Source organism: Pistacia vera, unplaced genomic scaffold (genome assembly GCF_008641045.1).
Source record: "Pistacia vera cultivar Batoury unplaced genomic scaffold, PisVer_v2 Contig738, whole genome shotgun sequence".
In the NCBI taxonomy this organism is placed as follows: Eukaryota; Viridiplantae; Streptophyta; class Magnoliopsida; order Sapindales; family Anacardiaceae; genus Pistacia; species Pistacia vera.
The window spans coordinates 580,783-602,177 of NW_022196599.1; the positions used below are offsets into that span (position 1 = coordinate 580,783).

At 34.0% G+C, this 21,395-nt stretch overlaps 2 protein-coding genes across 6 annotated transcripts; both read right to left on the reverse strand.

Moving 5' to 3' along the window:
• Window positions 1-998: 998 nt before the first annotated feature.
• LOC116115400 (DAR GTPase 2, mitochondrial) lies at window positions 999-4,759 on the reverse strand. 5 transcript variants are annotated; one of them, XM_031401550.1, is made up of 10 exons: window positions 4,694-4,759; window positions 4,051-4,131; window positions 3,484-3,626; window positions 3,220-3,402; window positions 2,990-3,140; window positions 2,805-2,894; window positions 2,569-2,614; window positions 2,362-2,465; window positions 1,949-2,154; window positions 999-1,505 (listed from the first exon to the last, which is right to left on the reverse strand). In XM_031401550.1, exons 3-10 carry the CDS (start codon window positions 3,556-3,558, stop codon window positions 1,251-1,253), a joined length of 1,110 nt encoding a protein of 369 aa, XP_031257410.1. In that variant the 5' UTR covers window positions 3,559-3,626; window positions 4,051-4,131; window positions 4,694-4,759; the 3' UTR covers window positions 999-1,250. The 5 variants fall into 5 exon arrangements, with proteins under 5 accessions (XP_031257410.1, XP_031257407.1, XP_031257406.1 ...); XM_031401547.1 differs by having other exon boundaries at window positions 3,044-3,140; window positions 3,484-3,678; XM_031401546.1 differs by having other exon boundaries at window positions 3,484-3,678.
• A 9,923-nt stretch (window positions 4,760-14,682) lies between these two features.
• On the reverse strand, window positions 14,683-18,152 carry LOC116115396 (MACPF domain-containing protein At1g14780-like). Its single transcript, XM_031401544.1, has 8 exons — window positions 17,694-18,152; window positions 17,353-17,594; window positions 16,502-16,694; window positions 16,357-16,431; window positions 16,076-16,259; window positions 15,830-15,996; window positions 15,678-15,742; window positions 14,683-15,433 (listed from the first exon to the last, which is right to left on the reverse strand). The coding sequence occupies exons 1-8, from the start codon at window positions 17,928-17,930 to the stop codon at window positions 14,818-14,820; spliced, it is 1,779 nt and encodes a 592-aa protein (XP_031257404.1). The 5' UTR covers window positions 17,931-18,152; the 3' UTR covers window positions 14,683-14,817.
• Window positions 18,153-21,395: the final 3,243 nt, after the last annotated feature.

Below are 21,395 nucleotides of genomic sequence, written 5' to 3' on the forward strand. Positions count from 1 at the left end.
GATATTTAAAGATTACCGGGGTAATCTTAATTTTATACCCGTTTTGCCCTTAATTAAATGTCATTCCGGACACAATTGTCCTCAAATATCTACCAAATAACAATCAACCCAAACCCACAACATTTTAGAATTTAGCTAAAACACCCTAGCCACAAAAAGTTTAAAAGTTAACAAAATACCCCCAGCCACCAAAAACTACCATCGGTCGCTAGCCACCACTGCCAACCACCAAAAATAGCTGCCAGATTGACGCACGATCGATGGGATCTGGCCGACCATGCGTTGATTTGGCTGTTTCCAGCTAAATCGAAGGCCGAAAACGGTGGATCTAGCTGAAGATGGCTATAACATATCGGTTGTTTGTGGCCGTTTTCGATCAGATCCATGGTGATCTGGCTATTTTCAACCTTTAATCTGGTCGGAAGCAAAGCCAGATCGCCATGAATCTGGCCATTTCGGCCATATCTACAGTGATCTAGCTGTTTTCGGCCTTCGATTTGGCCGAAAACAGCCAAAATGGTGCACGACTAACCCAATCTCGCCGGTCGTGTGCCGTTTTGGTGACTGACGCTAGTGGCCGACAATGGTGGCCGACGGTCGGTAATGGTCTTGGGTGGCTCAGGATATTTTATTAAATTTTAAAATTTGTTGTTGTGAGTGTTTTAACTAAATTCTCAAATATAGGGGGTTAAAAGAATTTATTTAAATAATAATAATAATATTATTATTATTATATTAAAAAGAAAGGGCAATTCAGTAAAAATTTTATTCTTCCCAATCTTAATTATTTATACCCACTAATCTAACTAAACATATTGATATAACATCCCACGTAATCTTTATGGTAATATGTCTTGATAATAATCCTTCATTTTCAATAATAAAACATTTCCCAAACCAAACGCACCCGTAAGGATAATAAAATAGACTCATCGAGGTTTGCCTTTATCACAATAAAGGCATCTTGAGATTTCAAAAGTAACAAAAACTACCCCTAATATTAGTGAGATTTGGTTTAATAAAGTTATGGAACTGAATGAGGGTAGCCTGATAACATGGTATCTTATATCAAATACAAATACAAATACAAAAATGTGTACACCACTTCTTGAAATATATTCTCATTAACAAATATAGAAGTACAGGCATTCTCCATAAAACATGTAACCTTTCTAGCTATGGACGGGGGATAACGACTGAAATGAGCAAGAAACAACTGGCCCCTGAAATGAAGACTCCCCTATTGACTGTCAATTTGAGGTTCTCCTTGGAACAGGATCTAAAGTATAATGTCCAAGCCTCCCAGTGCGATAAAGATTAAGCAACTTAGAAGCAACTTTAGTGTTAGGATCCTCACTTAAATCCACTGGAACCTGGAAAATTTCCTTTAAAGCTTTGAATTGTAGGTCAATAAGCCTTACCATATCCTCCTCTTTTTCCACATTTCCACCGAAACATGAAGTTACCTCAAAAAGAGTCTGCCGAACTTTCTGTACAATAAAATCCTGCAAGTTCATTGAAAATATTTCATTAAACAATTTGATCAAATTACGTTCAGGCATTGGACAGGCAACACAAGAGATTCATCAACAGCATTTTCGGTCATATAAATGGTCCTTTGGTTACTTTAGCTTTTTATTATATTTTTTTCTTTTCATTTTGTGAGAAAAATAATTAAACAAATTTTCCGCCAATTGGTTTGTTTCAATTAATTCCCCAGAGAACAATATTTCAGTTGGTTATCACATTAAAAGCTTATTCATCATCCGAGTGATAACTACAAAAACCTGAAAAAATGCCATAAAGAAAAGGACTAGAAAAAAATTTTAGTATGAGAAGCAGTACATATTTGTTTCACTACCTATTGCCCAGTTTGCAGAGAAGTGCATAAATTATTTACTGCTAGAACAGAGTTTATTGAGGTATGTGATTGCACAAGCTTTCATACCTGCGTGTGGTCTGAGGGATATCGCCTTTTCTGTTTCTTCTCCAACTCAGGGCCAGTTGAATGCTCCACATTGTGCTGCAAGTTGGATCTGTCATTCTCATAGGTGGAAAATTTTGCCCACTTCTTGTATTCATCACTGGAGTTGAGAATTGCCAGAAAAAATTCAGCAAGTTTCTTTACCCCAACAAAAGAGTCCCTAATAGCTCCTGCATTTAGAAGAAAAAAAACCTGCATTGAGTGTCTGCTGAGAATTTCAACAATCTGAATTATCTTAAATGTCACAAACATAATACTATATGCACAAGTTAATTAATCATAGTTTTGCATTCTTAACCACTGAGCTAGAATAGCTATGGGTGAAACATTATAATTCTCGTTTACACCCAAAAAAAGGATAAACAATATAGCCACACCTGTTAAAGCCAGCTTGGAGCACACCTCAATGTCATGGATCTCAGGAGGCAAAATACCAGGGGTGTCCAACACATAAATATTGGGATGGCTAGCAATCTGGAATCTAAACAAGTTTCCATTATAACGTATCAGCAAACAAATACCAAATGAAAAATGGAAAGAAAAGTTAAGTTAAAAAAGAAACATGCTAAAGTCAACATTGCTACCTTATCCTCTTATGCGCATCAAGTTGCAGAGAAAATAGAAGACAGACTAGCACCAAAACAAAGGTACAAAATTATATGAAACCAAACTAAAACCATTGAGAGGTCAACATAGTTGTATCAATAAAATTTATTTACTCCAAAAACAAACACAGATTATACATATTTAAGAATTGTTGCACTAAATAACACAAGACATAGGGATGTGATAATCTTTTCTGGAGTGGAAAGAGCATTACAAGGAAAGAAGCCTGTCACCTTGAAGCTGTTAATGTCTTTCGTCTCTCCTGGCTGTGGGTTTACCGTTACATGCTTGAGCTTTCCTTTCTCTACAAAAAACCCAATATCGCTTCAAAAACAACTTAGCTTCCATTTGAGAAATTGTTTTCCTAAAACATTGAAAAAAGATAACAATAACAAATACCTGCAGCACTAATCCTTCCAATGTGATGCAAGGACTTGACAAGAGCTGACTTACCAACATTAGGAACCCCAACTAGCATTACCGTTATGGTATGACTCGGATGATCAGTTTTCTTCAATTCCCTGACTCGAGCTTGCAAAAAGTTGAGAAACTGCAAAAAGCAGACTATCATCAAATCCTCACAAATATGTGAATAGTAATTTGATAAATAATGAATTAATGAGTTATACCTCTTTCACATTGTCCCTATTATGGGAATTGACACCAAAAGAAATGCAATTTCGTTGGTTAAAATAGTTCATCCACTCCTTTAATTGAGAATGACTAACAAGATCCATTTTGTTGAGCACTAAGATTCGCCTAGATGAAAAAGGGTAGTTCCTCAATTGTTCAAACTCTGATGAAAATGGAATCTAAACCAAAAATATTTCAGTTAGACATTTGATAGACAAAGGAAAAAAAAAAAAGGATTCAATAGGATATGCTTTACGCACCCTAGCATCTCTGATTTCAAGGACAAGATCAACCAATGGGATTCGGTCAACGATGGCTCTAGAGGCTGCAGCCATGAAAGGGCCATACCATCCTCCACCTTTCTTATTACCTATTTGCTGAACAGCATTTCCTATTTCCCTCCCTATTTTTGATAAACTCGTCATTGCCATACAATTTCAAAACGTTGTTCGTTGCTGAGTATCAGTATAATATGTTAGTGCAGACATGTCACAAGGCTCTCGTTACTAAAAGTAACTTCATTTATAAATTCCTTATAAAACTTTTTCTGTACAAACCCATATGAAATAAGAGATTTTGAAATAAAATTAAAATTAATCTAATCAAATAAAAATCAATGATATAATCAAACTATAGTGATGTTACATAAATTATATAAGGAAATTTATTTTTTTAGGCGATGATAGCATTTGAACACACACACCAAGCAGCAATTCTAAATATATTTTCTGTCTCAAAACAATTTCTTCAATTAAAAGAAACTTGCAAACAATTCATCATGGCAAAGTATCAAGAATTATGTCATGAGATGCATCAAATACAATTACCTTTAGGTATGATTCTCCAGCCAACTGAGCATGTAAAGCAACTTCGTATCCCAACTGATGCTCAGGGCGCTTTCCATTTTCCTAAAATGGTAAGGGCCATTAAATTTTGCAGAATTTAAACAAACAAATTACAATTTCAAAAATAATAATTTATGAGGAATCATTTTAAAGTGCTTTTACAGTAAGCATTATATCTCAAAAGCGTTTGTCACAAAATAACTTCCCTGAACACCTTGATACATAACAAATACATTCAGAAAAAATGGAAACTTACACTTAAAAAGCAAACTTTTCACAAGGGACCAGATGGAATTTAACTTCAAAAAGCACACAAGTTTAAAGCACAAGCCGATATAGAAAATGATATTTTGAAAAATTTCTAGCAAATGGTCTATGGCTCAAGTGGTGTAAAGCCCATTGCTCCTTGCTTTTTCAGTAAGTCTAGAAGAACAAAGACACATAACTCGCCAAAGTACAGACCCAATTTAGTTCCAGCCTCAACTTTTTTTCTCAGGCATTTAACCAAACAGGTCTCGTGCTTCAACTAGAAGATAATTTTCAGAGCAAAGCATCATATGAACGGATGACCAACCCTTACATGTTTTTAATTATTTAAAATGTGATATAGTTGAAGAAGACGAACCTCCAGCGGCCGGCTTAATGGCGCGGCGGAGAACGGCGAAATATCGCGTCGAAGGGGCTTGTGGAAGTGTGGAACCGCTTTTTCGTTGTACTTGTTCTAAATTCATGTAAAAATTGGGGTAATATCAGATACACCCCTGAAACGTCGGAAAAGTACAGTTACCCTGACCAATTTAAGGAACTACATTCGAGACCCCTTTCCTTAGTTTTGTCTCATTGTCCGTAAACTTTAACAGCAATAAGAGCAGATTAGCACCATTAAAATTAAAAAAGAGTAAACGACTGTTCCCACCCAAGGTTTAACGAAATGTCAAGTTACCACTTCTGGTTTCATAAACTCCACATTCCCACCCTTAAATTAACACCATTTCATTTTTTTTTAACAATTACGGGCTAAAACTGTCATTTACTATATTTTAAAACACCCTCATAATAATAGTTAGTAAATACGCGTTTTATATACGAATTATACGCCCAACCGTATAATTCGCATATAAAACGCGTTTTAACGTATGTTATAAAAACTGTCGAATTATACGCGTATAATATGAATACCCGTATAATTCGCGAATTATTCGCGTATAATTCGCGTATTATTGAAAAAAAAAAAAACCCATTGCTCACCCAAAACGACGTCGTTTTAGTGGGTTTAATTCAAAATTACACAGTATCTCTTCTCTTCTCCAGATCTTCTTCTTCCTTAGTTCTTCGACGGATGACATTTTCAGCTTTTCTTCCTCAGTTCTTTGACGTTTTCAGCTTTTCTGCCAATACTTTCCCTTCCTCAGCTCGGACGACGAACTGGTTGAGATTTTTAACGGGTTTGTGTTTGTGTTTGGGGGAAAAGAATAAATTTGAGGAAGGCGAACTGGTTGAGATTTTTAACGGGTTTGTGTTTGTGTTTGGGGGAGAAGAAAAAGTTTGAGGAAGGGAAAGTATTGGCAGAAAAAATAGCCTGTAAAGCAGATGTCATTGTTGGAACTCTGAAAGAAGCAGTTGGCCTTGTGGGTGAGAGTGAGACACTGAGAGATGATTTGATTGAAGAAGAGAGAGGCAGGGGGGTTTTCAAGATGGGTCACGGGTGTTTTGTGTTTGTGGTGGATTTCAACACTCAACACTGCAGATTAGTGGATTATGTTTCTATAATTCTATTGCATAAACAAAAAAATAAATAAATATCTTTTCCACTGGTGGGTTAGAACCAGACATGGGCTTGGGAATTTGTTAAGGCAAAGAAAAGATTAACGTTACCATACCAAAAGCAAAAGCAAAAGATTTAATTGAAGCCATTAATGCAAAGATACATTAATAATTAGTCTATAAAAGTGTGAAAATTAGAATTGATATTGTCGTATTTTTTAAAACATATTATTGACAATGTATCGTATTAAATCTGTATATATCCGTATCATATTTTTTCTGTATCCGAATTTTATGACCGAATTTTTATAAACGTATTTTTTACTATTTACCGTATTATATCTGTAAAATTCCTACACCCTTTTTTTGCCATACCCGTATTTACTAACTAGGCTCATCGAATAAAGAATCAGAATCCTAATAACAAAAAACTCAAATCAATCCAGATTAATAATACTCAAAATACATGTTAATAATAGATTGTATCTAAAATTTTAATGATATAATCCACCCCAAAACGTCACAAAAGTCATGGCCACCGTCGCCGCCGCCACCACCATCTCAAAACTCATCCAAATTCTGCTCGTAATCCTCCTCTTCGTCTCTTTCACCCTAACCTCTGCAAGATCCAACCACTTCTCCAAAACCCTCTCTCCAAAATCCCTTGGCCTCAAAAAGCAAAAGCTCAGCCACCTCCACTTCTACTTCCACGACATTGTCAACGGCAAAAACCCCAATGCCGTTCACGTTGTCGAGGCCGCCATGACCAACAAACACCCACCCTCTTTGTGTAATTTTTTTGTTGTTTTTGTATTCTGGTAAAAAAAAATTGCGTCACGTTTCCGTTGAATTTGTTGATGAAGATCTAAGTTGTTGTTTTTTTGTTGATTAATCCGCAATTGATGAAGTTAGTTTAACGTGGAGTTGATGAAGTTGTAAAGAGATTTGTTTAATTTTGTTGATAGGCTGAGGACTGAGGATTTATTACGTCTAATGAAGTTGAAATGAAAGGGATAGATCGAGAGAATGAAGAGTGAAAGCGATTTGGCAGGTCGTCGATCGATCACAGGCTAAAGAATCTAATTTTATATATTTGAGTTGATAAAGTTGTAAAGAGATTTGTTTAATTTTGTTGATGGGTGAGGACTGAGGAGTTATTGCGTCTAATGAAGCTGAAATGAAAGGGATAGATCAAGAGAATGAAGAGCGAAAGTGATTTGGTAGGCCATCGATCGAGTGCAGGCTGAAGAATCTAATTTTATATATTTCTCTTTTCTTTTATCTGGGTTATTAAGGATCTGTTTTTGTATATATATATATATATATATATTTTTTTTTTTTTTCTTGAAGTTTATTGAGAAAACAAGTAATATATGGTAGGGGGAGATGAAGAAGACAAAGATGGGAGGAGGACTAGAGGAGGGGGGATGAAGAAGAAGAAGATGGGAGGGTAGTTTGATAATAGTAAGGAGGGGAGATGAAGAAAAAGAAGATGGGGGCAGTTTGGTAATAGCACATTCCTGAACCAACAATCACTAACAGTATTAATTTAAAGGTGAGAATTTGAAATTTATGAAACCAAGGGTGAGAACTTGGCATTTCGTTAAACTTTGGGTGGGAACATGTCGTTTACTCATTAAAAATAAAAAATAAAAAAAATCAAATTATGCAATCAAGAAGCCACCATGATCTACTAGGTATTATAAGTAAAGATCGTATGATGATCTCAATAAATCTCGACATGATTTGTATCGATCTCAATGATCATGGTTTACGATATAATTTTTAAAATGTAATTCATGTTTCTTAAAAAAGAAATAAAAAATTTGACTAGTTACCTAAATTACAAAGTTTGTGTAACCTTTTTTTTTTTTTTTTTTTTTTTGTAAATTTTCAAATAATATTAACATTTTTCTAAAAATATTTTAATTGACATCTTAAATGAAAACTTTTTGTATAATCTTTTAGTTTAGGGTACAAATGACATTGACAAGAATCCAGCAAAACCCAACAAAAACCTTTGTGTGAAATCAAGTGAAGCCCATTAAAGAAATTATTTAAGAAGGTGAGATTATTTCGGCCCAAGGAAAATGCATAAGGGAAGGCAAGAGCAAGGACTCGGCCCAAGGAGATATTATGGCTCAAAATTTGGCCCAAGTAAGTAGAGTTGTTCATCATAAGCCCAAGTGGCCTAAAATGGATTTTGACTATTTGGGTTCAATGCCTTTAATTGGATATAGCTTGATTACTTGAGAAATTTCCCACCAAAGTAGTTCAAGTATTCAAACTTTGCTGGGAGAATCAAGGAAGCATGTGGGAGCATTAAATGCAATAGACAAGGGAACACATGGGTAGCTACAAGCATTACCAAATTTGGCAAAAACAAGTTTGTAAGGTTTGGGCAGCTCCATGTCCCTTATCACTTAAGGAAAGTTCTAAGATCTTGTGTTTTAGCTAATCCGTGCATACATTTCTTTTTTTTTTTTTTTTTTTTTTTTTTTTTTTTTTTTTCTTTTTTTGAACCCTTGTATGACCAATTCAAATATTGGTCAATTTTCTTTTGTATGGCTTAGATTCACTAGGACTTAGTGCATGCCACTTGTGCGCCCAAGACTAAACCAAGTTAGGGCAACTTTTGCAACTTTTTGTAAGGTCATTATATAAGGCAAGCTTCTCCTATTGGAAGATAGTTTTTGGATGAATGAAATTCGTAGTTCTAGTGAGAGCTCATTTTAACCTTTATCCAATCTTGCCGAAAGGGTTGGTGGTGGTTTATCCTTGGCTGGTGGTGATCCTTTAGGCCTTGGAATCATTTTGACAATCTTGTTTTTCTTTGTTTTAAGTGTTATTTTTGTTGTTGAGTACAAACACTAGAGCTGGTCGTAAATTTGCAAGTTTGATTCCTTGTCAACCAATCTGAGTTCTTCAAGTGTAAAACTCCATCAACTCACTCTATTCACTTAAAATGTAATTCATATTTCTTAAAAAAGAAATAAAAATTTTGACTAGTTACCTAAATTACAAAGTTTGCGTAACCTTTTTTTTTTCTGGATAAATTTTCAAATAATATTAACATTTTTTTTTATAATATTTTAATTGTTATCTTAAATGAAAACTTTTTGTGTAATCTTTTAGTTTAGCGTATAGACGACATACTTTTACAAAAATTTTAAATTTTACAAGAACTAAGAAATATATCAATTACAAATGGAAAAAAACTATAAGGCTAAAGTAGACAACTTAAAAAGAGATTCATGGAGGCCAAAATTCTAAAGTGTATCTTTCGGAATTAGTCGCAACTGTTAGGTTTTTTTTTTTTTTTTTTTTTTAACTCAATAGAATTTAATGGAATAATGCTATGCTTACAACTAAGTCATATAATCCGGTAAAAAATTTACAAAATTAATGTAAAATAACTATTATATCCTATGTTTTTGGTCTGGTTGTATGACTCAGTTGTATGTATAACATTATTCAATTTAATGTCATCTAATACTTAAAAGTGTTAAAATATAAAATACAAAGAGAAAGAATTTTGTTATTGTATATATTTTGTCTCTTAGCCTTGTTACTTTAATTTTAGATTATTAACAAAATTCTTGTTATTTTGACTATATGTTTCAATTTAAACTGTTAGGTTTCAATTCTTGTTATTTATGTATCATTTCTAAGTGGACTTTTATATTTTCAACTCAATTAGGCTTTATTATGTCAATTTTATGATAGAATCGCATCAAAATGTGAGGTAAAAAATTCAATTTCTTAATTTCTAGTAGTAAATGTACTTACTAAACATTATANACATACCTCAAGTGGGATATTACAAATTCATATTTCTTAAAAAAGAAATAAAAAAATTTGACTAGTTACCTAAATTACAAAGTTTGTGTAACCATTTTTTTTTTTTTTTTGTAAATTTTCAAATAATATTAACATTTTTCTAAAAATATTTTAATTGTTATCTTAAATGAAAACTTTTTGTGTAATCTTTTAGTTTAGGGTATAGATGACATTGATAAGAACCCAGCAAAAACCTTTGTGGAAACCAAGTGAAGCCCACTGAAGGAATTATTTAAAAAGGTGAGATTATTTCGGCCCAAGGAAAATGCATAACGGAAGGCAAGGCCCAAGGACGTATTATGGCTCAAAATTTGGCCCAAGTAAATAGAGTCGTTCATCATGAGCCCAAGTGGCCTAAAATGGATTTTGACTATTTGGGTTCAATGCCTTTAATTGGATGTAGCTTGATTACTTAAGAAATTTCCCACCAAAGTAGTTTAAGTATTCAAACTTTGCTGGGAGAATCAAGCGAAGCATGTGGGAGCATTAAATGCAATAGACAAGGGAACACATGGGTTGCTACAAGCATTACCTGATTTGGCAAAAACAAGGTTGTAAGGTTTGGGCGGTTCCATGTCCCTTATCACTTAAGGAAAGTTCTAGGATCTTGTGTTTTAGCTAATTTGTGCATGCATTTTTTTTATTTTTTGTTTCTCCTATGTTGGAACCCCTGACCAATTCAAATATTGGTCAATTTTCTTTTGTATGGCTTAGATTCACTAGGAGTTAGTGCATGCCACTTGTACGCCCAAGACTAAACCAAGTTAGGGCAACTTTTGCAACTTTTTGTAAGGTCATTATATAAGGCAAGCTTCTCCTATTGTAAGGTAGTTTTTGGATGAATGAAATTCGTAGTTCTAGTGAGAGCTCATTTTAACCTTTATCCAATCTTGCCGAAAGGGTTGGTGGTGGTTTATCCTTGGCTGGTGGTGATCCTTTAGGCCTTGGAATCATTTTGGCAACCTTGTTTTTCTTTGTTTTAAGTGTTATTTTTGTTGTTAAGTACAAACACTAGAGCTGGTCCTAAATTTCAAGTTTGATTCCTTGTGAACCAATCTGAGTTCTTCAAGTGTAAAGCTCCATCAACTCACTCTATTCACTTAAAATGTAATTCATATTTCTTAAAAAAGAAATAAAATTTTTGACTAGTTCCTAAATTACAAAGTTGTGTAACCCTTTTTTTTTTTTTTTTGTAAATTTTCATAATATTAACATTTTTTTTTAATTTTTAATTGTTATCTTAAATGAAAACTTTTTGTGTATCTTTTAGTTTAGGTATAGACACATACTTTTACAAAAATTTAAATTTTACAAGAACTAAGAATTATATCAATTACAAATGGAAAAACCTATAAGGCAAAGTAGACAACTTAAAGAGATTCATGGAGGCCAAATTCTAAATGTATCTTTTGGAATTAGTCCCAACTGTTAAGTTTTTTTTTTTTCTTCTTAACTCAATAGAATTTAATGGAATAATGCTATGCTTACAACTGAGTCATATAATCGGTAAAAAATTACAAAATTCATATAAATGACTATTATATCCTATGTTTTTTGTCTAGTTGTATGATTCAGTTGTATGCATAACATTATTCAATTTAATATCATCTAATACTTAAAAGGTTAAAATAAAATACAAAGAGAAAGATTTTGTTATTATATATTTTGTCCTTAGCCTTGTTACTTTAATTTTAGATTATCAACAAAATTCTTGTTATTTTGACTAATGTTTCAATTTAAACTGTTAGGTTTCAATTCTTGTTATTTATGTATCATTTCTAAGTGGACTTTTATATTTTCCATATTTTCAACTCAATTAGGCTTTATTATGTCAATTTATGATAGAATCGCATCAAAATGTGAGGTAAAAAATTCAATTTCTTAATTTCTAGTAGTAAATGTACTTACTAAACATTAACCTCTTTTTTTTTTAAAGAAAAATCCAAAAATACCTGTACTTGCTTTGCAGGTGGAGTTCGAAACTTAAGCCTCATGAACCTTGCAGTCTTTAGAACCGAGAAGCAAGAGTCCTTGACCATCTGGGATAAACTACATAATAACTTTGAATAATTAACTAAAACATGGAGGGGCTTAAAAAAACTAACCACATCTCCAAACATTACCCTATATTGATCAACAACTATCACAATTTCAAAATTACCCAGATATAAAAGATCAACCTCTCTCTCTCCTTATAATATAAAATTCGGTTTAAGTTTGGATTTGGAATGAATCTATCAGTTCAAAGAGGTTTTTTTTTTTTGAAAAATATATGATTTATCTTTATTGTTTTAAAATGACCAAAAAAAAAAATTGAAATTGTGTTTTCATCAAGGAAATACAGGCCTAGGGGCATTTATGTCCAAAAAGGCATATATTGGTTACTATAGCTTAGGGTTTGGAGGGTTTTTTTTTTTTTTTTTTTTCCTCAACTATTGAATTGTATTAGAGAAATAGTTATTAAAGAGATATATCAATTAAGTTACAACATCCTAGCTTGCTTTGGATCCACTCTTAATTATGAATTTACTTGAGAATCTTGGGACACTTGTCTAGTATAGTTCTCGTAGAATAATCTATTCATTTATTATTTCATTAATATAAATTTTCTCATTATATTTATAGGGGGAAATTATCAACCACCCTTAAGGTTTCTAAATTTATCATTTGGATGACAATTTTCACACTTTTTATCATAGAGTACCCTCAAAGTTTGAAACTATATCATGGATACTCCTTTGCCCTGAGTTTGTTATATACGACAACGTAACATGGTTAACGCAAACAGGTATTTATGATAAAGAATTTTACACTTTGAAGGTCCATCTAATACGCAAATGAGTATTTATGATATAGTTTTAAACTTTGAGGGTAATCTACAATAAAAAGAATGTTATTTGAATAGTAAATTTGGAAACCTTAAGAGATAGTCTATAATAATCTCCCTATTTATATAGGAGACATAAAAGGTCAATCAGGAAAAAAGATTTGATCAATTGAACTTAAAATGGAACTCAAATATATATATATATATATATAGAAAGTTGTTGCGTTAGCAATAATAAATTATACCATTTGACTTTGATTATCATCATACTACATATATAGAAAGTTATTGAGTTCACAGTACAATAAATGAGAATTTCTCTTTACTTCTCACTATTATTGAGATTAATCTAAATATTCGTTTAAATGAGTATTTTTAAATGCAACTATATCTACTGAGAATACTTAGACCAGTTAGAATTAGTTAACATATATTGTTTACTTTATAGTTCGAGAGGTAGGTGTCTTATTTTTGTGCTAGAATTCATGTGCTCTGTTCTTGTAAGAAAAAATCTAAAATACAATTGGATATTTTCACCTTCCAATGAATTTACGCAATTTGTGAATTTTCTCTTTTTTCTAAATCTTTATATTATTAATAATAATAGTTATTAAATATAATAACTATTTGACATATATATATTGTCTTGTGATACCACGTCAGCAATACCTCAATAATATCATAGACTTTCTCTTTCTTGTAAAGGATACTAAAACAAGTTTATAAATGTCAAGTACAACCCTTTAGGGTCCGAGCTTTCAAACTAAGAAAATAATTAAGGGAATCATAAGTGAGTATTTCAACAATTTTTGATGACCAAGATATCAACTTGGACAAGTATGAACCTTCATAGTTAGGGATAGATATGAGTTTGATGGATGAAGTGTTGTCATTAATATTGGTTCACTAATTGAAAATCAAACAAACCATACAACATCACCTTCACTAATTGAAAATCTTTACCCAAAAATATTGATTTCCACCATAAACAATTTTCTCGTAATGTTGGTTCTTCAGTTGCTCTCTATTATTCACTAATTCCTTTCTAGGCTTCCCTTACCAAGCTTTCTGCTGTAGATGGAACCCTCTAAAAAGATGGCACTCTTTAAATTAGAGATGGCCACACTCTGGGTTCTGGCTAGGCCTGGGATATATTTATAAAATGCAAGCCCGAGCCTGGAGAAAGTCCAGGTTTTTTAATACCTGGGTTGGGCTGGACCAAGCCTTACATTGACCAAAGAAAGTAACGAAATAATAAATTTTTATATCAAATTGAAAAGCCAAGTAAATATAAAGTTATTTGTCATGTTATATAATCTTTTATAATTTAAATAAAAATATCTAATATGACACATAATAATCTAATTTACCATATTAATGATTGATATACAGTGTTGCTTGATTGATAACCTTGGTTGCAATTAGAAGCATGGTTTTAAAACTCGGCTCGACCGGTTGAACCAGGAATTGGTGATTAAGTCGAGTCGGTTCAACTAAAAAACCAAAATATTAAATAACCTAGTTTAAACTGCAGTTGAACCAGATTTTTTATTACGAACTGCCGATATGACCCAATGGTTGAATCACATTTTTATTATTTTATATGTCATGCTAACATCAGAATGACATCATTACGCTAACATCAGCATGATAACATCACGGTTCACCAGTGGTTAAACCGGTTCGACTGGCCAACCTGGTGACCAAATGACCTGACAAGGTCACTCTCCGGGTCGGGTTTTAAAACCTTGATTAGAAGTGGTTGTTGACAATATTTATTCATGTGAGACAATAATCTAATTTAGTGCATATAAAAAATTAAAAGTGAAACTTCACTTTGAGTCTCCATGACTGTTATTACGGATGGTCATTGGAGTTCTTACTCAACCGATAGTTCCAAAGTCTCAAGAGATTATGCGTAAGCTAGTCCGGACACTCTCGATCATTAAAAAAAAAAAATTAGAAGTGGTTGTCGAAGGACCAAAATCTTAGAAACTGAAAAACAAAAAAATAATAATAATAATAAAGCCGAACAAACATACCAAAAGTTGGCGGTTTCTTGACTGAAATGAAGGGCATCAATACAATACTACAGGTACATATATAGGAAGATGGAGAATAAAAATACAGAATTCGTATACTATATTGTTCGTTTATCTACTCTTATATATTAACAACTTCTATTGAAAACGATTGAATTTTCATCTATAATTTTATAATCGCAAAAAGAATATACAGATGAATAAAATTACCGTAGCTCCAAGATTGCCTACTCTGTTTTTACACTAAAACCAATCTTTCGTTTCTTTATCTTCAACTCATAAACAAATGTTTAATAACGAGAACTTTACATGAACACATATCTTCCCCTTCTCCAACTCCAGCCGAGCTCCGGTGACCAGCCAGTGGCCGGGACTGTCCTGCGGCCCTTTACACAATTGTGAAGTATCAACAAATTTCAAAAGCTTCAGAGTCTGAACCGGCACCGGCGGCCCCGAAGGAAAAACACTAGAATCCAACACCACAACTGGCGTTTTCTCTTTAACTTGATGTCCTGTAATTGATGTACTTATTGTGGAAAAAAGACCTGACTTTTGGGAAAATCCTGCTGACCCTTGTGCCCAATTTGATTGTACTACAAAAGAATTTGAAACCTTGGAGAATAAGAGGCGGAGATGGAGAACGCTCTTGGATTCATGTTTTTGTACGTAAAGTTGAGCTCCAGTGACGATGAATGAAACATTTTTTCTAGTTGTCCATTTGGGATCATATTTAACTGGCGCTGTGCTTATATGAGAGAAATTTTTTCGATGGATCGGTTCGATGAATCGGTGGTCGGCAATGTCTTCTGATCCTCGCCACAATGGCATGTCGTGTATCCTGTTTTCAAGCACTGTTGGGGTGTTTGAGAGGTGTTGGAGGTGAAGGGCTAGCCTGCAGAGATCAAAAGAATAATCTGGTAAAATTTCGGAAACATAAACACAAATTGAAATGCCTTGATCCACGGTAAAGATATTGTAGATTTATCTCTTATCCATCTCAAATGTGCTTGGAGTGTGCTCCCCTTCATTCCATTATCAAGATATAGTAGATTTATTTGTTATCCATAATATTTTAACAATGAACAGGATGTTACACAAACATCAGCACATGTGAATTTCCATCGAAATTAAATTACCTGTTGCATTTCTTTCCTTCGAGATACAAGCGCATCCCAGTGACAGGTCTCGCCTCTGATGTAACCTGATGGACACAATAAATTTTGTTACTCATCACATTCCTGGAAAATGGAAAGAAAATTTCGAAGTTTTTTCAATCAAACGGACGTACCTGAATAGTGTTTACATATAGCTTTGGACCCATCATATGGAAATGGAGAGCAGGTGAAGGAGTACTCATATTTGAAGGACCGAGTGGAAGGTCATTGTGAACGGGAGCCCAAATTTTGTGATATTGGAAGTCAAGAAAGTACTGCAAATCAGCTATAGGAGGCTTGTCTGCAATTGCATATCAAATTGCAAAATTTAATTGAAGGATCCAAATGATTAATGAAAATTGATGAAGGCGAAGACTTACATCGAAGGTAGAGGTTGATGGCGTGCGATAAAAAGCCTTTTCCAGGAACCCCTTCAAGGAGAGAAGTGATGGGGATGAAGCTGAAATGGATTGCATCAGGATTTGATGACACTGTTGGAAGCCATTCACAGTGGCTACTGGCTGAAGTGTCACCTCCCCTCTTGTGGCATATTACACTGATTCCCTACAAACATTCTACTTCAATGTTAATTTAATTACATCAACATTAGTTATAACATATTAAAGGATGAACAACACTGCTTAATTATATTCAAACCTACATGTTTTGAACTTATGGAGGAAAAGCTGTTGAAGGCCACAGGTTCCGGATCAAATACATTGAAGGCTTCAGGTGTCTGCAATTCAAGAAAACAACTAATTATTCACTATTAAAGTTTCTATGTTAATGATTCATCACGGACAGACCTTATGCATTTTTTCTTTAGTTTTCGGGGCGAAACTGCAGGTCCCAGTGAAGAGTTGATCTCCGAGATTATCCAAATGTGTTTTAAGTTCTGATGGCCCCAAGTTCGAAGACTTATCTTGCTTGACTAGCACCACGTCTTGGCCTCCAACACTCAGCCCCACAACGACGTGGGTTCCATATTTCTCGATGAATCTGTCAAACAATAATGCAAATTCGGTGACATTTTCAATGGAGGAATTTATCATGCATTTGATGGTGAAATCGATGTTGAAATACAATGTTTAATTGAATTAGTTGAAATTCTTTTTGACATTTTTGAGTTTTTCATCTGGGGTATTTTGAATTTTCTTTTATTTCATCCTATGGAGTTCAAGCAAATTGGCAACTAAATGTCAACCTTTTGCCTTGTATTTTCACCAAACTCCACACAGAAAATTTCAAACGGAGAAAGCAGCTGTCACGTACCAATAAATAATAAACAGAAATCTGATTTGGGATTATTAGACGATACACTTACACCGTCTGATCGTGTGAAAAGAAAATCCTTTCAAAGCAAAGTACAGATATCAATGAGCTGGCACCATACGGATTGTTGATATCGTTGACTTTTTCATAATATTTCCAATGAAGATTGACTGGTCAACTAAGAAACTAGAATCCCTACCATCAAGCAACTAATTACATGTGATTAGGCCAAACACTGTATTATTAAATTTAGTAATTATATGTTTATTAGCTTGACCAGTTCCGGATTAGTTCATAATTAAAGATATTGTAACTAAAATATAACTTCTGATAAAAAAAAAAAAAATTATATATATATATTGTGCAAATTATGAACTTATATTACCTTGATAGGACACAAGGATCCCAAAAAGAAGGAACCGCATTACGAATTTCATCGGACAGAACCAAAGGATAGCGATCAATACGAAGATTGAAGAGTGCGATAAAATATCCATCGAGTCCCAAACACTTTGTGTGGGCTGCATCAGTCGCCCATGAACCACTCTCCAAGTTAAACATGGCGTTGAAATACCCTGATGGAATTTTCCCTGGTATTGAATTCTTCTGGTTGAAAAATTCTGACATCTGCTCATAGTTTATTAATCTCTCTCAATCAATCAATGAAGAAGAAAATGATGATGGAGATAGAGTTGATATAATGAAATAAAACAAAATAAAATATACCTTATTGAATTCGAGAATATCGGATTGGTAACGAGTAAGATCACCTTTGTCACATTTGATATCGATGGAAACATCTTTGATGGGTCCAAAACCAGGAAGATTAATGTCTCTTTGATGCGTTTCATTGAGAAGAACTAACCTCTCTTTGCCTTTGCAATACTTGAGCTTAAAATCCGAAGTTAAATCAAAGCCTTTTCCCAGGCTGTTGAGAGCTCTCTCCACTATTTCAATGCTCATTTTCCTCTATTATTATGATAAGAAAATTTGTGAAGTAATAAAGAGAAGATATATAGTTTTGAGGAATGGAAAAAAGTGAGCGAGGAGACTTGGTATTTGGTTTGATCAAAAGGGATGATAGAAAAGAGAGAAAATACGTGTGGTTAAGAAGGTCAAGACTTGGTATATTAATGGGTTCTCATTAACAATTGAAAGAAAAAGACGAAACTGTAGAATATAGAGTGTGAAAGGAGGATGGGAAATTGTGGGAGAGTAGGAAGTTTCCTTCATACTATTTCTTGATTTGAGCAATTAAAAAGTTTGACGAGTAAACGACATTTTCCCACCCAAGGTTTGGCGAATCTATGGTTCCCACCCCTGATTTCTTAAATTACATATTCTCACCCTTAAATTAACACCATCACTTTTCTCTCAAATAACCCTTACATCTCAAATTTCTCTCAAATAACTCTCAGAGGATCCCGGCCAAGCCAAAAATCAAGCCTGATTCCAACACCATTGGACCTCCCCGACATCACTATTAGCATCCCCTTATCCTCCCCACCAAAACCCCTAAACTTTCCACCCGATTGCACCTCAGCGAAGTGTCGAAATTTGGCTGGAAAAGTACAACAAGACACGAAAACCTAAGCGAGAGGTGGCGGTGATCGGCGGGCAATTACGGTTGGTGATGTTGGGGGTTTTGATGGGGGGGAAGTCGGTGATGCTATTGGTGGTGTTGAGAGTGATTTCCAATGTCGGGACCTACCAGAATTTGGATGAAACACCGACTGAAACTAAAAGCAGCGGTCTGTGATTGAGGGGTTAAATTAGGCAGGGAGGTTAGCGGTTTTGATGTGGGGGTTGAGAGGATTGTAATAGTGGTGTCGGGAGAGGTCGATTGCGCTAGGAACAAGCCTGAATGACCTGAAATCGCCAATGGGATGAATTTAATAAGTCAAGGGTTATTTTTAAAAATTTTCGGTGGGTGAATTTGAGAAATGAAGGGTTATTTTAAAATTTTTATCTTTGAAATGACTATTTTACCTTTTTAACTGTTAGATTAAATAGTTTTATGTTAATTTAAGGGTAGAAATTGTAATTTATAAAACTAGGGGTGGAAACTGGAGATTCGTCAAACCTTGGGTGGGAAATGTTGTTTACTCAAAGTTTGACCGTTTGGATCCACAGTTATAAAAAGTGTGGTAGCCTTGAAGTCTCCATTAGCTTTCACACCGTGTTATTATCTTGATTAACAGGGTATTTGAAGGGACCGAGTGGAAGGTCATTGTGAACGGGAGCCCAAATTTGTGAATTGGAAGTCAAGAAAGTACTGCAAATCAGCTATAGGAGGCTTGTCTGCAATTGCATATCAAATTGCACAAATTTAATTGAAGGATCCAAATGATTAATGAAAATTGATGAGGCGAAGACTTACATCGAAGGTAGAGGTTGATGGCGTGCGATAAAAAGCCTTTTCCAGGAACCCTTCAAGGAGAGAAGTGATGGGGATGAAGCTGAAATGGATTGCATCAGGATTTGATGACACTGTTGGAAGCCATTCACAGTGGCTACGGCTGAAGTGTCACCTCCCTCTTGTGGCATATTACACTGATTCCCTACAAACATTCTACTTCAATGTTAATTTAATTACATCAACATTAGTTATAACATATTAAGGATGAACAACACTGCTTAATTATATTCAAACCTACATCTTTGAACTTATGGAGGAAAAGCTGTTGAAGGCACAGGTTCCGGATCAAATACATTGAAGGCTTCAGGTGTCTGCAATTCAAGCAAACAAACAATTATTCACTATTAAAGTTTCTATGTTAATGATTCATCACGGACAGACCTTATGCATTTTTTCTTTAGTTTTCGGGGCGCGAACTGCAGATCCCAGTGAAGAGTTGATCTCCGAGATTATCCAAATGTGTTTAAGTTCTGATGGCCCCAAGTTTGAAGACTTATCTTGCTTGACTAGCACCACGTCTTGGCCTCCAACACTCAGCCCCACAACGATGTGGGTTCCATATTTCTCGATGAATGTCAAACAATATGCAAATTCGGTGACATTTTCAATGGAGGAATTATCATGCATTTGATGGTGAAATCGATGTTGAAATACAATAGTTAATTGAATTAGTTGAAATTTTTTGACATTTTTAGTTTTCATCTGGGTATTGAATTTTCTTTTTTTCATCCATGGAGTTCAAGCAAATGGCAACTAAATGTCAACCTTGTCTTGTATTTTCACCAAACTCACACAGAAAATTTCAAACGGAGAAAGCAGCTGTCACGTACCAATAAATAATAACAGAATCTGATTTGGGATTATCAGACGATACACTTACACCGTCCGATCGTGAAAAAGAAAATCCTTTCAAAGCAAAGTACAGATATCAATGAGCTGGTACCATACGGATAGTTGATAACGTTGACTTTTTCATAATATTTCCAATGAAGATTGACTGGTCAACTAAGAAACTAGAATCCCTACCATCAAGCAACTAATTACATGTGATTAGGCCAAACACTGTATTATTAAATTAGTAGTATAAGTTATTAGCTGACCAGTTCGGGATTAATTCTTCTAATTCTTTCCTTTGTTTTCGAAGTCATAAGTTTAGTATACAATGTGTTTTGTCTCTTCTAAACACCAATTTTTTTTTTTTTTTTTTTTTTTTTGGGGGGGGGGGGGGGGGGGGGGGTAAGGGATGACCTAATTATATATTAAAGTTTCTTAATCTTAATTAAAAGACAGATATTATACAAGCTTTACATGGTTCACTCGTACTAATACATGGAGCTATCAAATATAAAGATATTATATCATACTATTATGGATCAACTATAAATGTGAATGCCATTACTATAATTAATGAAAAACGCAGTCAAAACGTCACTCTCCTTAGCGTTTTCTTTTGTAAAGTGTTATAAATGTTGCGTGTAGGAAACCTTTTCTTATTAAATATACAAAAAAGTTATAATCTCTTTATTTTGGACCTATAATGTATTTTTTAATTTAAAAAAAAAAAAATCTAACTCTATGGATAGTATGTTTGTCATTAATATTGGTTCACTAATTTAAAATCTTTACCCAACAATATTGATTTCCACCATAAACAATTTTCTCATAATATTGGTTCTTCAGTTGCTCTCTATTATTCACTAATTCCTTTCTAGACTTATTTGCTTCCACTAACTTGTTCCCTTACCAAGCTTTCTGCTATAGATGGAACCATCTCAAAAGATGGCACTCTTTAAATTAGAGATGGCCTCACTCTGGGTTCGGGCTAGGCCTGGGATATATTTATAAAATGCAAGCCCGAGCCTGGAGAAAGTCCAGGTTTTTTAATACCTGGGTTGGGCTGGACCAAGCCTTACATTGCCCAAAGAAAGTAACGAAATAATAAATTTTTATATCAAATTGAAAAGCAAAGTAAATATAAAGTTATTTGTCATGTTATATAATCTTTTATA